This window comes from Daktulosphaira vitifoliae, unplaced genomic scaffold (assembly GCF_025091365.1).
Source record: "Daktulosphaira vitifoliae isolate Bord-2020 unplaced genomic scaffold, ASM2509136v1 Scaffold_1, whole genome shotgun sequence".
In the NCBI taxonomy this organism is placed as follows: Eukaryota; Metazoa; Arthropoda; class Insecta; order Hemiptera; family Phylloxeridae; genus Daktulosphaira; species Daktulosphaira vitifoliae.
The window spans coordinates 32,845,274-32,859,880 of NW_026099572.1; the positions used below are offsets into that span (position 1 = coordinate 32,845,274).

The 14,607-nt window shown below is 23.1% G+C and overlaps 2 protein-coding genes across 4 annotated transcripts in view; one reads left to right on the forward strand and one right to left on the reverse strand.

Moving 5' to 3' along the window:
- LOC126895924 (zinc finger protein 678-like) overlaps positions 1-1,204 on the forward strand; it is a 10,068-nt gene extending 8,864 nt beyond the window's left edge. Inside the window, exon 11 of the mRNA XM_050668262.1 lies at positions 403-1,204. Within this exon, the coding sequence (XP_050524219.1) occupies positions 403-848 (446 nt within the window). The 3' untranslated portion in view covers positions 849-1,204. The remainder of the gene's footprint in view (positions 1-402) is intronic.
- LOC126895925 (G-protein coupled receptor moody-like) overlaps positions 1-13,224 on the reverse strand; it is a 15,077-nt gene extending 1,853 nt beyond the window's left edge. The window contains exons 1-10 of one of the 3 annotated variants that reach the window (XM_050668266.1): positions 13,026-13,224; positions 8,692-8,796; positions 8,506-8,634; positions 8,455-8,475; positions 8,202-8,372; positions 6,242-6,369; positions 6,011-6,164; positions 3,644-3,837; positions 2,621-2,800; positions 1,809-2,076 (exon numbers count right to left, since the gene is read on the reverse strand). In XM_050668266.1, coding sequence (XP_050524223.1) covers positions 1,973-2,076; positions 2,621-2,800; positions 3,644-3,837; positions 6,011-6,164; positions 6,242-6,369; positions 8,202-8,372; positions 8,455-8,475; positions 8,506-8,634; positions 8,692-8,732 — 1,122 coding nt within the window. In that variant the 5' untranslated portion in view covers positions 8,733-8,796; positions 13,026-13,224 and the 3' untranslated portion in view covers positions 1,809-1,972. The other 2 variants (XM_050668264.1, XM_050668265.1) reach the window with 2 other exon arrangements.
- Positions 13,225-14,607: the final 1,383 nt, after the last annotated feature.

The window sequence follows — 14,607 nt, forward strand, 5'->3', positions numbered from 1 at the left end:
TTGCCTGGTATAATTTGTAATAGTTAAAATTTTTCTATAAAAAATTTTTTAAATTCAGAAATAATTTCATAAAAACCCTCCAATAGTAATAATCATTTATTTTCATATTAACTAAACCATACTGATAAACTAATATGTAGTAGACATGAATTTTGTTTTTTCAAAAATTAGTTGTTACAAAAATGTTAATNAATTTTGTTTTTTCAAAAATTAGTTGTTACAAAAATGTTAATAATGTTTATGAGTATAAACTAGAGTTAATTTATTTTTAAAAATGAATGAAATAATAGTTAATACTTTGGTAACCCAACATATTTTCTTTAATAATTAAAAATGTATGATAAAAAAATTGATAATTAATAAAAATATTATTGTGTAATACAATATTTATTTTAACTGTAGGAGAAAAACCATATAAATGTGAAACTTGTGGTAAAGCATTTAGAGTACGCTCAGATATGCGGCGGCATACAGTAGTTCATAGAAAAGATAATACCAACACTGTTCAAATTAGTAGTTATGCTGGTCAAGTCAGTGGTATAGTTACATCTTCAGATATGAATATTCATATAACAAAATTAGATTTGGATAAAGAAAAGATGTCTACTAACACTGACGGAGAAGTTAAATTTCATGAAAATTTTTCTCATGAAACTGATCAACTGATAACTGCAGATGGTGTCCCTGCTCCATTAAATCTTAACTTACGAACACAAGACCATGGTGATAACGATGACTCAAACAGTTTTCAGCAATTTAATGGAAGACAAGAAATAATTGATAGAGATACAAATACTTTGTATGTATGGATACCATCTAACAGTGAACAATTATTACCAAATGAATAAAAAAAGTTTTTTCATGGGGTTTATTGATGCCCTAATCAATATAATAAAATGGCTTAATTATAATTTATTCTTTAGACACTCAGTATCTCTGTGACATGAAATATAAAGAGTAAGTGTTTAAATAGCATGTGTAAAAATGTTGATACTAAACAATAGAATAAACTTATAATCAAATTAAGACCTTTCACTATCGATAATAAAATAATATAAATATGTGGTAACTATTTGATTTGCAGAATTATAAACCAAAATGTAATTATGTTATAATTTATTTTTTTTACAATTATCATTGTATTATGTAGAATAACTTTAAATATTTGTTGACAAGTATAAATAAAATAGTTCTCCATTATTCAAAATATTAAATTTTATTTTAAATTGATTTAAAAAAGTTTAAGTTTAAGTAGTAATAATGTGAATTATTATAATTATATTGGAATAACATAAAATAACTATTTTACTTTAATAAATTGTCTGATTAAATTGATGCAATACTATAAAGATAGGAATGACAGTGTTGTGAGAAAACCAAAAATGGTTAAGAATAAAAAGATTTTTAAATGTAGACCTTTGAATTAGAATGAATTGAATGGAAAAAAGAGTATAAAGTACTTATAATAGAGTTATAATAGACATAAATTTGTTAAAATGTTAACATTTTTTAAATTTATATTCCATCTATTTTTTCAATCAAAATTCTACTATGAGTAAATTTTTTACATTAATAATCATTATTTTTACAAATAACCGTCCCATTGTATAAATTACAAAATAAACAACTGAATTTTTCAAAAAACATAATTGTTCTATTTTAAGATCACAAACAGTTTAATTTTGTTTTAATAAAAACTAGGTGTTATTTATTTTTTATTCATTAGATTTGTTCCACTATTACAGAACAAAACATTTTACTTAGATAATANCTATTACAGAACAAAACATTTTACTTAGATAATAAAAAATTTAATAAAACTCGTGAATATCTATTAACTATAGGTAAGTTATAAAGATAATGAATTATAATTTCTAAAAAGGCACTATATAGAAAGGGCATTTTATTTTGCCATTAGTCATTGATTTTCTACATGCGACACTGACTAGATTGTAAACTAGAACATTTTAAACTAGTGTGATTCATTATCCAAAATACGTGTGTTGTTATTAAGTTGTTCCAAAGCAATAGACACTTGAGAAACAACAGTTTTACATCCTTCGTCTGGACAACGATCTGTAAATATATAAAATTAAATTTTAAAATATATTTATACGAATATCGTTGAATTACATATTAGAGTTATATTTCTTAAAATATATGAGAAATTAGGTAAAGAATATTATTTAAAANTACATATTAGAGTTATATTTCTTAAAATATATGAGAAATTAGGTAAAGAATATTATTTTAAAAAAATATTGTGTTTTTATAATATATACATTATAATTTACATAAAACATTTCTGAAATAATATATAAAGATTACATAAGTAAATATACAAGTCATAAGTAATGTCTTTCATTATATATTAGGTTAACAGTCTTGAAGTTAATTATTTATAAAATATACATAATCTTTTTGTAAAAAGTACTAACAATATTAAATACTTCAATTTTAACTTATAGAATAATACATTTAACTATAGCAACGAAATGAATATCTATATTAAGTAATTATATCAAAATTTAGCAAGGATTTGAAGAAAAGAAACTTTAATGCACGTGTAAATTTAAATATATTTAGTGCAGTTGCATGCCAGATGATGTAGAAAAGTTACCATGAGGATGTAGTCGTTTTGAAAGAGTTCTGAAAACAGGAATTGTTTTGTTTGATGTTACACATTTGAATGTCAAAATCGATTTATAAGCTTTTCTATATTGTTTATTCATTATAACATAAATTATTGGGTTGAGACATGCTGATGCATATAAAGTAATATATGCTACTAAATGAAATCCTGTAAAATAAAAAAAGGATAATCGATTTAAAAAGTATAAATAAAAAAAACTGTAGCACAGTATGAACGTAGGATAGTTGGGACAAGTATAAATGATATGACAATGATTACAGTCAATATTATAAGAAACGCGTTGATGCAAATCTGTAGATAGTATTGAATTTTAAGAAATTTGTGCATAATTACATAAGCAACACCAACTCCAATTTCCTTAATTATATCCTGATTAGTAGTTTTTAGATTTAAAAGTATAATTTATTAATAAATATTTATTATAACAATTAAATATAGTATGAAATTAATATTTAATAATTTAATATTGTTATTTTTACGGAGAAATAATGAAAAATGATAAAGTAGTTTATTTTGTTACTTCAATGAAAAACGTGTAAAAAAAATAAGACTAGATGCAATACTTTATAAACATTTTTTTTGTTACTTATGAATACTCTCTAAATCAACTTTTCGTACAGTTTTCAAATATGAAATTAGACTTTTTTTGTCAAAACCTTTCTCAAAGAAGCTGTTAATTGTACCAATAATTTATTTTAGAATAAAGATGGAACATATAAAAAAAGTTATAAAATGTATTGCTATCTAAAATAAATTCTATAATTTTAAAAAAGTATTTTTCTCGTTTTACTAATTTTTTTAAATAAAATTTGGTAACTATTTTTTACTTAAAATAATGGTTTAGCATGGCCAACAAAATATCGTACTGGGAGATCAACAGCTAAAGGACATAAAATGTTGCAGCCCTACACTTAAAAAAAAAAATCAATTTGACAAATCGAATTAAACTACTAGCCCCCCTTAACATGCAATTGTATACAAATATATTACCTGGGTAATTAACCAACGGATCTGTTGTTTTTATTATTGTAATTGGTAGGTATGATATAACAAAAGATAGAAAAATGGCTAGCACCATTTTGGTGATTCTCCATTCATTACGCTTTCTCTTCATTGACTGCTTAGATTTTATCGTTGCATCATTTCTTGTAGATATTTGATGTTTCTGCATACGATTTTCCGATCTAAAATTAATGAGAAACCATGAAAAATTTAATTTGTAATTTATTAAACACAAAATCGTTTATTATTGTTGATGACATAGTTGTTCTCTGCTACATAGGACAAGAGCAAACTAGTATTAAGTTATGATATGCCAGATTAATGTAATTTTTAACTTTGTTGTCATAGGCATCGGGTAGGGTAATACTTTTTTATTGTTATTTTCATTATTATAGTATTAATTATTTATAAATAGGTATTTTGGACAGTTTTGTGCGCTATATATAGCAATATTTTATTTTTATTTCTTATTATAGGCCATTTCAACATATGGAATAGTTAGTATATTCTTTTTTAAGCAACAAAATATAAAACGCATACAATTTTTATTTTCATTTTCTTAAATGAATCATGATATAATAATTATCTCATTATTTAACTGTTTCATTATTATATTATTACACAGATAAGGAAAATTTTGTTAAATATATATTATTTATATGGTTTCTCTGTCTATCGCCTAAGATCAAAGGGTAGTTGGCTTAGCCATTTATATTATTATAAAATAATTTTTAAACACACAATTAATAATAAATTACATATTCGAATTTCATTATGAATTAACGATAAAGATAACAAATGTTCTTATTATAAGTATCAATAACGCTGACAGTACCATTATAAAATAAATATCCTTTCATTTACTTAGTAAATAATTTTGGGCACTATAAAAAGGGTAGAATATACAGATCTAAATTATGTTTGTCCCAGAGATTAAAAACGTCTTTAGCTTAATAATGGCTCAATAAAAAAACTGTAGCAAAAAAATAATAAGAAATAACTATAAAAGCCTCATAAAATGTTAGATTTTATTTAATATTCCTTTCATTATAGATAATTTTATTTTTCACATTTTTTTTTAATTTTAATGTGTCTTTCGCATTTTAATTCCAAATTTTCTACTATTATTCTTTGACATGAAGTCTGAATTTCAAATTTCAGTAATAAATTTAAGATGTATCGTGAAATTTTATTAAATGATATTGAATATGTATTTATAAACAATTACTCTAAGAAATTCACTTTTATTGAGTGAGGTAATTGTTTTTTTATTAATACATTTAGATTATTTTTTAAGAGTTTAAAAAAAATATATTAATTTAGAAACTTTTAATTTGTTAATATTTTTATTTTACAAAAGTTAATATGCAATAGAGACGTTTTTAGAATTTTTTCTCGTGGGCGATGTATAAAAGATTTTTTTTTACTACCGTTCTAAATATATGTTTAACATTAAATTTATTTTCATAAGAAGGGGTGTATATACCCATACTCTCATAAGAATGGTCAAAATATGCAATTTTTTTAGAGATATATGTAAGTGAATGACGTATACCCTTCATTCATTTGATGCAGCGTAAGATCTACAATAATAATTAATACTTAATATTACGTTATATTAAGATATAAATACAGTTTACCAATTGAATTAATACACAATTTGTTTGTTTATACGGGGCATAAATTTTTATGAAATATAAAGTCGTTTTTATGAAATTGTAGTCAACTATAAGATTAAACAAAGACAAACTTTATTTGATTAAAATTATATTGCCATGCTTAATAAGTTTAACCGTTGCATTTTTAAACAGTTTTAAGTCAGTTTTTGAATTTTTACTTCGTGTTACATTATTCTTAGGTTATGTATAAATATTAACCCCGACTAACAACTGCTCTACAATTGTTCGAATTTTATTCAAAAACAACCCGCATTACGCATGTGGGTATAATATTAATTCTAATCATGTCTTTGAATCAAAACGAATACTGTTTGAATAGTTTCACCCTTCTTAGTAATAATATTAATAGTAGGGAAGTGCAGTAATTTTCTATAATCCAATAAATACTTAGTCAAAGTAAAAGTAATATGTTTATATTAAGTTGTCTACGATTTTTTATTTTTAAATTAAGAAAATTGTTAAATATTATCACTCAGTTAATTAAATATTTTATCACTGTATGAAAATTATATATTTTATGGAAAATTGTGACTACTAATAAAGTAGAATTGAAAATCCCTAAAATGTTTAAAAACGTTTTCTGGTTTAATAAAGTAACAAAAACCTTATTTATTTAAAAACAAAAATTTTATTTTATATAATATTTAATTAAAAAAAAAAAATATACTTTGCTTACTTATGTATTATCCAAAAGATACCGGTGTAACAGCATACAATAACGATACAAGGTATAACAAATCCTGTAATAAACAATGCAGTTTTTGAAGAACGACCCCATTTGTCAATGGTTATAGAACATGTTCCTAGCTTTGGGTCCAGTTGGAATTTTCCTATAATCACAATCTATTTAATAAAATTGTACTTAAAAATATTTTTCTTTAAGAAAATTAATCATAATGAAATTCACCCCATAATCCTAACAAGGTAGGCACTTGCATACCAAATGCTAATATTAAGCAAAACGTGATCATGAAACCAATCCAAATCGGTCGATAGATTTTACTGTACAGATTTGTATGCACTATCATAATATACCTGTAAACAAAACTAATTATACGTGTTTTCTCATAGGAGGGGATAGAAGTATAGAACCTGCATGTTGAAAATTAATATATGATAAAAATATATTTTGGGAATGTAGTACAAAAATGTTATGTATACCTAAGAATTTTTGGAATGTCGCAAGAAAAAACCCTATGACGCTACTGTTTGGAAATATTAAGCCCAGAGTATTTAATCCAGAAATTGTAAAAAAAACATTCATTAAGGAGAAAACAAATAATGTACAATCTTTAAAGACGAGTAGTAGGATAAAATGTATTACGTAAATTATTTTTTGAAATAAATGANTTACGTAAATTATTTTTTGGAATAAATAAAAATAATTTTTAGTAAAATTCTTAACTTCAATTTCGTTTGCCTTACTATTGTTAATTAAATTTATAATTACAAATAAACTAATTTTGGTAGTCGAAACAGTTATATAAATCTACACATTCATATTTTACTATCTGTCATACAGTACTATTATAACGTCAAATTGCTTTTAGATAAGAAATTTGTTTTACAATTTATTAATGATTATCCTATTATAGAGATCTAATAACTAAAACAAAACCTGTAAAACTACAATTTATAATAGTTTAAAAGTTATAAGTTCATGTTTATTGTTTTTAGCAGGTTCAATCAGATATTTAAGACTACTGTACATTTATGGTACTAATTATTGTAATCCAAATTTTTAAACTACGTCGAAACCGTAAATTTAAATTCATATGTTCTTTACAATTTATGATTTTCTGATAATTCATTATATTTCAATGGTATTAAATATCATATCAATTCAGAGTAAAATATTTGATATTTATTAAATAAAAACTAGGTTTTTTTATAAAGTTATAAGTTTTATATAACTTTTAAAATTGAACATGTTAAATTTTGTATGCCATGTTATAAAACTGTTATATTGAATAGGATTGAACAATGTTATAAAGTACATGCATATTTAATTAATTAAATTTGTCAATGAATAGATATACGATTCAAATTGTATTGAGATTAGCTATGGGTACTTTTTTATTAACAAAACATCTTCGATGGTGATAACAATGAAAGTCATTTAAATTCAATATCGACACACGTTTTCACGATATGTTTCAAAATATTAGCTATTGTTGTACGCTATTGTCGAAGATCAAGGTGCGCAGTTTGCTTTAAATTTAATGTTTGCTTAAATTAAAGATTGTTTATATCTCTGAACTAGTGAGTTACTACTGTATAGTATACTGTCTACAATTATTAATCTATAGTCAAACGTTTGCTTGTGTACATCTATGGAAAAGCTTATACCACATTGTCGTTTATTTCATTGTTATACTNATTGTCTTTTATTTCATTGTTATATTGTCATCTCAGGTCTTTCAGCGGCCGTATAATTTAATTCTCTACGTGGTTAGTCTTCCAAATGTATGATAGTATCGTCATTAACTTAAACATTGTTTCATGTACTTGCCTTACAAAGTTTGTTACTTTGTATTACACAATCATTACTCAGATAAGTCTGCTTGGTATTTACCCAATGAGAATTAAATAAATATTTATGAGATATTTNTTACCCAATGAGAATTAAATAAATATGTATGAGATATTTTCTGTTCTAACATATACATAGAATTCAATTTTTAATATATTGCATTAATCAACTATTTTGGTGATTTATCCAAGAAAAACGTAAAAGAGGTAAATTATATGCTTTGTTTTGTATCTCTTACTTAATTTAGGTACGCAAAAAAAAGTTACTTAGAATAATAGATTATAATTAACACTTAGTATTGATTGAGCTAAAATAAATAAAGAAGTTAGTTTACCTGTTAATTGTTATCATTGAAATAAATAGCAATGACACGCCGACGTTTCCGTATTGGAAAAAAGGCACCATAGAACATAATGGTGCATATTGTGTCCAATTGAAGTTCAAAAATCTCGATGCACTAAACGGTAAAACTGCAATACAAAATAACAAGTCTGCAGCCCCTAAGCTTCAAATAAACGTTTAAAATGAAATTGAATTGAGTAAAATACAAACTAATCTGTTAATTATTAAAAAGCTAAAATTAGTACCATATAATAAACGTTGATGCCACGTTTCGNCATATAATAAACGTTGATGCGACGTTTCGAATTCGAGGACTTCTAATTAAAGCTAAAATTGTTAAGCTGTTGCCAATAATCCCGACACACATAATAAGTACTGTCAATAGTGCAGCAATAAGCATAACTTTTTGATTTTTCTTTGCCCATCTATAAAAACAAAATATTTGTTTTATTTTATTAAATTTTCCAGTTCAACCAACTTACAGTTCAAATCCGAGTTCCTCATCAGAGTATAAATTTGTCATTAATGATTTTCACTTCTAAAGGTCCAGAATAAGAAAGAATTATTCTTATTTACTTGTTAATAATCTATAAAATGTTAATTTTTATTAAGATTTATGTCTAAAAATAATAAATTAAAATAAACAATAAATTTATCTTTGATTGGTGATATTTTCAATACAAATAAAATGTATTAGGGGTATATCTAATTCAACATATTCATAATTTGTTTAATTTATTTCGTATTTCATAAATAATACGTATGAATAAGTAATTTTTTTAAATTAAGAACATTACTTAGCTATAATATAAATTTCCAAAAATATATTCTTTGATAAAATAATTACCTCATTTAAACTGTATATATATATAATATATAGTCAAATTTATTAGCTTAGGCCAAGTCTATTAAATTCTATACACTAAATTAAAATATCTATGTAACAGTAGCTGTTGGTCAAACGCAATCAAAATCAAAAATGCTCTTCACACTCGTTAGATAGAACTACAACTGTGACTTGACAGTCTTTATCATGCGGGCATGGTTCAAATGTTTAGAGAGGATGAAATTAATAATAAATAATTGTTGATAAAAATCGGAAAATAATCTTCTTAATTGAATAATTCTTTCGTGGAGATAAACTATGTACATTGTGTACATTATTATAATAATACATATTATAATATACATTTTATATGTATATTGTATACATATAAAAGCATTATATATATATAATACTATCATTTTCACTGAAATTTTTTTAACTTGTAACCTAAATATCAACGCATTATACATCTGAATTAGTAAGTATATTTGAAAATGTTCCTTTTTTTGTTATTCTATAAATTATTAGTCTAAGGGTGTACGACAATGAAAAGTAATAAAATCTCATTAACTTTTTTTTCCTGAATATTTTACATTTTTAAATTGATTTTGTCTTTAGTGAAATTACTTTCACATATATAAGTCTTATTTAAAAAAATTTTAAAAATTTCAAAAGGTATAATAATATATAGATAAATCGAGTTCCATAGTGGTTTACAATACCAGTGGTTTAAGAAAATAACTTAAATATGAGCTTTCTAAGCGCCTAGTGTAAAAGAAATAGTAAAATTATGCAGATATAGATCCCACTATTACAAGATGAAGTTATCAAATTTTTATTTAATCCGTCAATAAATAATAATACTTTTAGTTCCATTTCTATCATATGTATATTATAATTTATAATAGTTGATATTTGATGAGGTGACAACTTTTGATATTTATTAAAATGGAGATATACATAAATTAATGAGATTACAAGTTTTGTGTAATGTTTTAAAAAAATTGACATTGTTAAATAAGATAAAGCTTATAGTTATTGGACAACTTATTTAAATTAAATTATATCTTATAAATTTCACTATTTCCTTACATTTTAGTATTAATAGATGCAAACCTTTTATATTAATATATGTTGTTTGATCAGCTAGTACGATTAACTTATAAAACAGATTATTTATATTTTGTTTGCTAGTATAAAGTATATATGAGATAATAATTTGTATTTCTGGAATTTTTTAGATTTTCTTATTTGTTTAAATTATAAAATATTTTTGTTATCTTATTATATATATCTTTATTTCAATATAAATAATGATAACTAATCAATTATGGTCAATATTATTACAATTAAAAATGTAAAATTCAATATTAAACGTTTTAATGTTTTTTTAAATATATTTAGAAACTCAATTAATTGTACGATTAAAAAAAACGATTTTTTTTTTAAAAGAAAAACTACATATTTAATTTTTAATGCACTCTTGAAAAAAATAGTCTGAATTCTTATATATTTGTACTGGAAATTTTTAATGCATACAATGTAAGGGAAAGTTTTGATAAATGTTGATAAAAATTTTATATTTATGTGCAAATTTTCCATTTTAAATGTCAAAATTACACTACTTGTGTTTATATTAAAAATATCATACTGACATAAGAGTATTTTCGAATCATTTCCTATAGTGTGTGTAAACGTTTTATGGTTTAATGCGAAGCGACGTGCATTTTTAAATGTGTCCAACTATAACTATTTGTAATTGTAAACAATTAAAAATGTTTTCTTAAAAATTATTACATGAACAATTTTTAGCTAATATTGTTAAACATTATAATATTAATATTTTAATATAAATTATTTTTATAAAATAAATCATACAAGTCTGTATTTAAGCTACTCGTAGGCGTAGGTACTAATTAAACAATTTTTTGTGTGTTATTTCTTTTTTAGCCTCCCTGAAATTTAGGTTTCGATACATTTTTATACTTAAAATTTACTTAAAGGATGTGGATGAACTCAAAAAAATAAGGATCTTCAAAACAAATTTGTATACCCTAGGTATAATGTTTATAGTGTCTAATAATTAATATGACTGCATCAATGTTATTGCTGTTAATTAATGTACTCTGTAATTAATTTTACAGCATTTTTGTAAAAATGAATTTCATTGAGATATAATTAAGTATCATAATTTTATTCTTAATGACCTAAAAATGTATCTTGTTTCATAATAACTAAAACCTTAAAAATAGGATGTTTCGTTAATTTGCTGCCAGTCCCTTTTATACACATGGCGAGTAGTGTGTGGTTGATGTAGCTAAACTATGTGGGAAAAGCTCCATATTAAGGATCACTCATCAAACTATACAAATACATATATCTATACATTGCACTGTATATAAACTAATTTAGTCTGGTTCATTTACAGTGTAAGGGCAACAAACATTAAACGTATTCATGTACTTTGTGGAGTATCTACAATATGAATTTTATATTCACTCTATATTAATGATGAAATACATTTTTACAATTTTCTAGTCTTCAATTAGTTATTATTAAATACCCGAAAGAAATTTATAAAATAAATTATATTTCTTTCATTTTTTTATATAGTATAACTAACATCCTCATAACTTTTAGAATGGAGTGAAAGCTAACGGGTATGTTAGAAGTCCAGTTTTAGACTATAAGATAGTATACCACGATAAATATTAAAATATTACAATAAATATAAACATTGCTTATAATTTAATTAATACTTTTATTAGTCAATTATCCTTCAAATTCAGAGTAGTTATTGATTAATATTATACCACACATATAAAAGCTTGTGATTTAAATTTTTAATAGTGTAATAAAATATTTAAATGGTCTAGTTAAATATACTAAATTATTATAATTTTTAAGTAATTTATAAGGTACGAAAGAAGTTGGGTTTACTATATCATGATATATTAGTTTCACCCAATTATACCTCATTGACCTTTTGATTAAGAGAGTGTCCAAGTACTTATTTTTGCACATTAAACCATTTCACAGATTCTAAACGACGAGTTGGATGTAGAGAGATGATCGATCCATTAATTAAAGCAGATAACATTATCTACATTTATACATAAGCAAATAAAACCTTTATTTTCAAATGTTAAATTTGACATAGCGATTATCTAATTATAATCAACTGTTCTCCAGAATCTGCGATCTACAGATACACGTTTTTTTTTTCAATTATTTATGTTTTATTGTCGCACAACTTATCGGAGCTATTTAAAATTCAATTACTAAATTACAACTATAAAAAAAAAATTTTTTAACCCAATGTTTTTGAATTTTGAATTTTTAAATACTTGGACATCCTCTTAAAAAAAAAAAAAAAAAAAATACACAATAACATAAATATATATATATATAATAGTCACTACCAATAGTGACCTAAAAAGTTCAGATTATTTTTCTGATGTACTAACTTATTGAACTAAAAGTTTTTATGCTTAACATAAAGTAATTGTATATTGTTAGAAAAATAACTGTTATTTTATACCATCTAATCTAAAATTGAGTATTTTCTGTATATTTTTACAATTTTCTACTGTTTTTGTTGTTATGGTTTTTATTAGCTATAAACAACAGTTTAAAAAGAAAAACATATTGATCCATCTGTATCCTTATCTATAAATCGTATGTAGTATACGTCATATGTTAAGATCATAATTATTATTATTATTTCAAAATACATACTATATAAATTATTTAATTTATTATTATTATCTGGGCATTAAAATTATATGGGACTGGGCAAATTCACCAGTTAGTAAATTTTTTATAAAACCTAATTTGGATTGAATGTTAGGAATGTTAACATTATTAAACATTTTTATTGTATTTTTTACATCACTGATATATATTAACATTAGCGTATTGATTGGAATATTTGACCATAAAAAACTTCTGTTGCAAATCATTCGACATTTTAAAATTATTTGAACTTACCTAAATAATTTATTCAAATAAGTCCATGTTAGTAACAACATTTAAGTTTATATTTGAAATATATATATATTTGAATGGTTAAAACACCATTAAACGAAATTGAAGATTTATTATTGTTATTATTCATAAAAATGTCTACTTTTGTTAAAACTACAATTACATTCACTCGAATAAAATATGATCGGTAGAAATGCTGTTAACTGATGTGATGTAAGGCTGTCATTTGTTAAATGCATTGAACACGACAGGCTTCTCCCCACCTAATTATTAACTTTTGCGAAGCTGTTTGACAACAACACGTTTATTAGATAAGTTAAATATTCCGAAAATAAAACAACCAGTTTAAATACATAACTTAAAACGGTTTCATTCAATTTTAAGAAATAATAATCTGAATTGTAATTAATTAATTAATTTTTTTCGACTGTTTAAATATTTAAAATTTCTAGTGGATATACGGTATTTGTTATTTTAATATTTAAATAAAATAATCTTCTCATAGAATCTATTAAATTTAAAAAAAACCAATTAGAAACTAATAAGTTTTTAGACGTTCAGTTTCAATTATAAATCAATTTATGAAAATATGATTGTTATATAATTATTAATTTAAAATATCATTAGATTTTATGATATAAATGTTTATTTAGAAACGGTTTAATAATTATCCAGTTAAAAATAATATTTGTAAAATAAAAAAAATATCTATTGTTATTAAGATATCTTTTATGAATAAAATAAAAAAAATAGATTTATTAGTTTTTAATAAACTAAAAAAAAGATACTTGTAATAGTATTTTAAATATTCCATTACAATTCTAGATGAACATTTTCGAGACCAAAAAAATTTAAATACTTCTATGTTAATATTAAATATTACTTTGTTTTTTTGCTACGAATGATAAAACTATTTCATTGTTAGCTGTAATCACGTTATTCGACAACGGACGAGGAGTCTTATAATAGAGACCCTGTGACTTTTTAAAGTCGCCCACATCCCTGTTATGGAGGAATGAAATCGTCACTGATCTACGTTCTGAAAATTGCCAGGAAAATTCTCTCTAACCCATAATAAATTCTTAAATACTATCTATGATGGCCATTGGAAATTATATTCCAGTCGACACTTAATTATTTCTATTTAAATTTTTTTCTTATAAACGTTAATTAAATGTTTCTAACGAATTTCTATCAATAGAATTTTTAAATTATTTTTCTCTACTTAAATAAAAAATCGAAAATATTTTCATTTGGCATTGTCAAATCGCGATATACAAAATTAAGAAATTGATTTATATTTTTATTAATATTGTTAAATATTTTATAAGTTAAAAATATTTCTTGTTGAGTACATAATATTAATTTTAAATGCTCTTTGGTGCACTGATTGGAAATTAGAAACCATAGAAAAACCCATGGTTATTTAAAATTTGTCAATATTTTTAAGAAACTTTCATCGAAATAAAATAATTTTAAACTCTTAGAAAAAAATGTAATTTTATAATGAAAAATTAGATTTTAAAACTGATCTAAAATTATAAATTTAAAATCTATTTTCATGTTAATATAAAATATCTTTAGA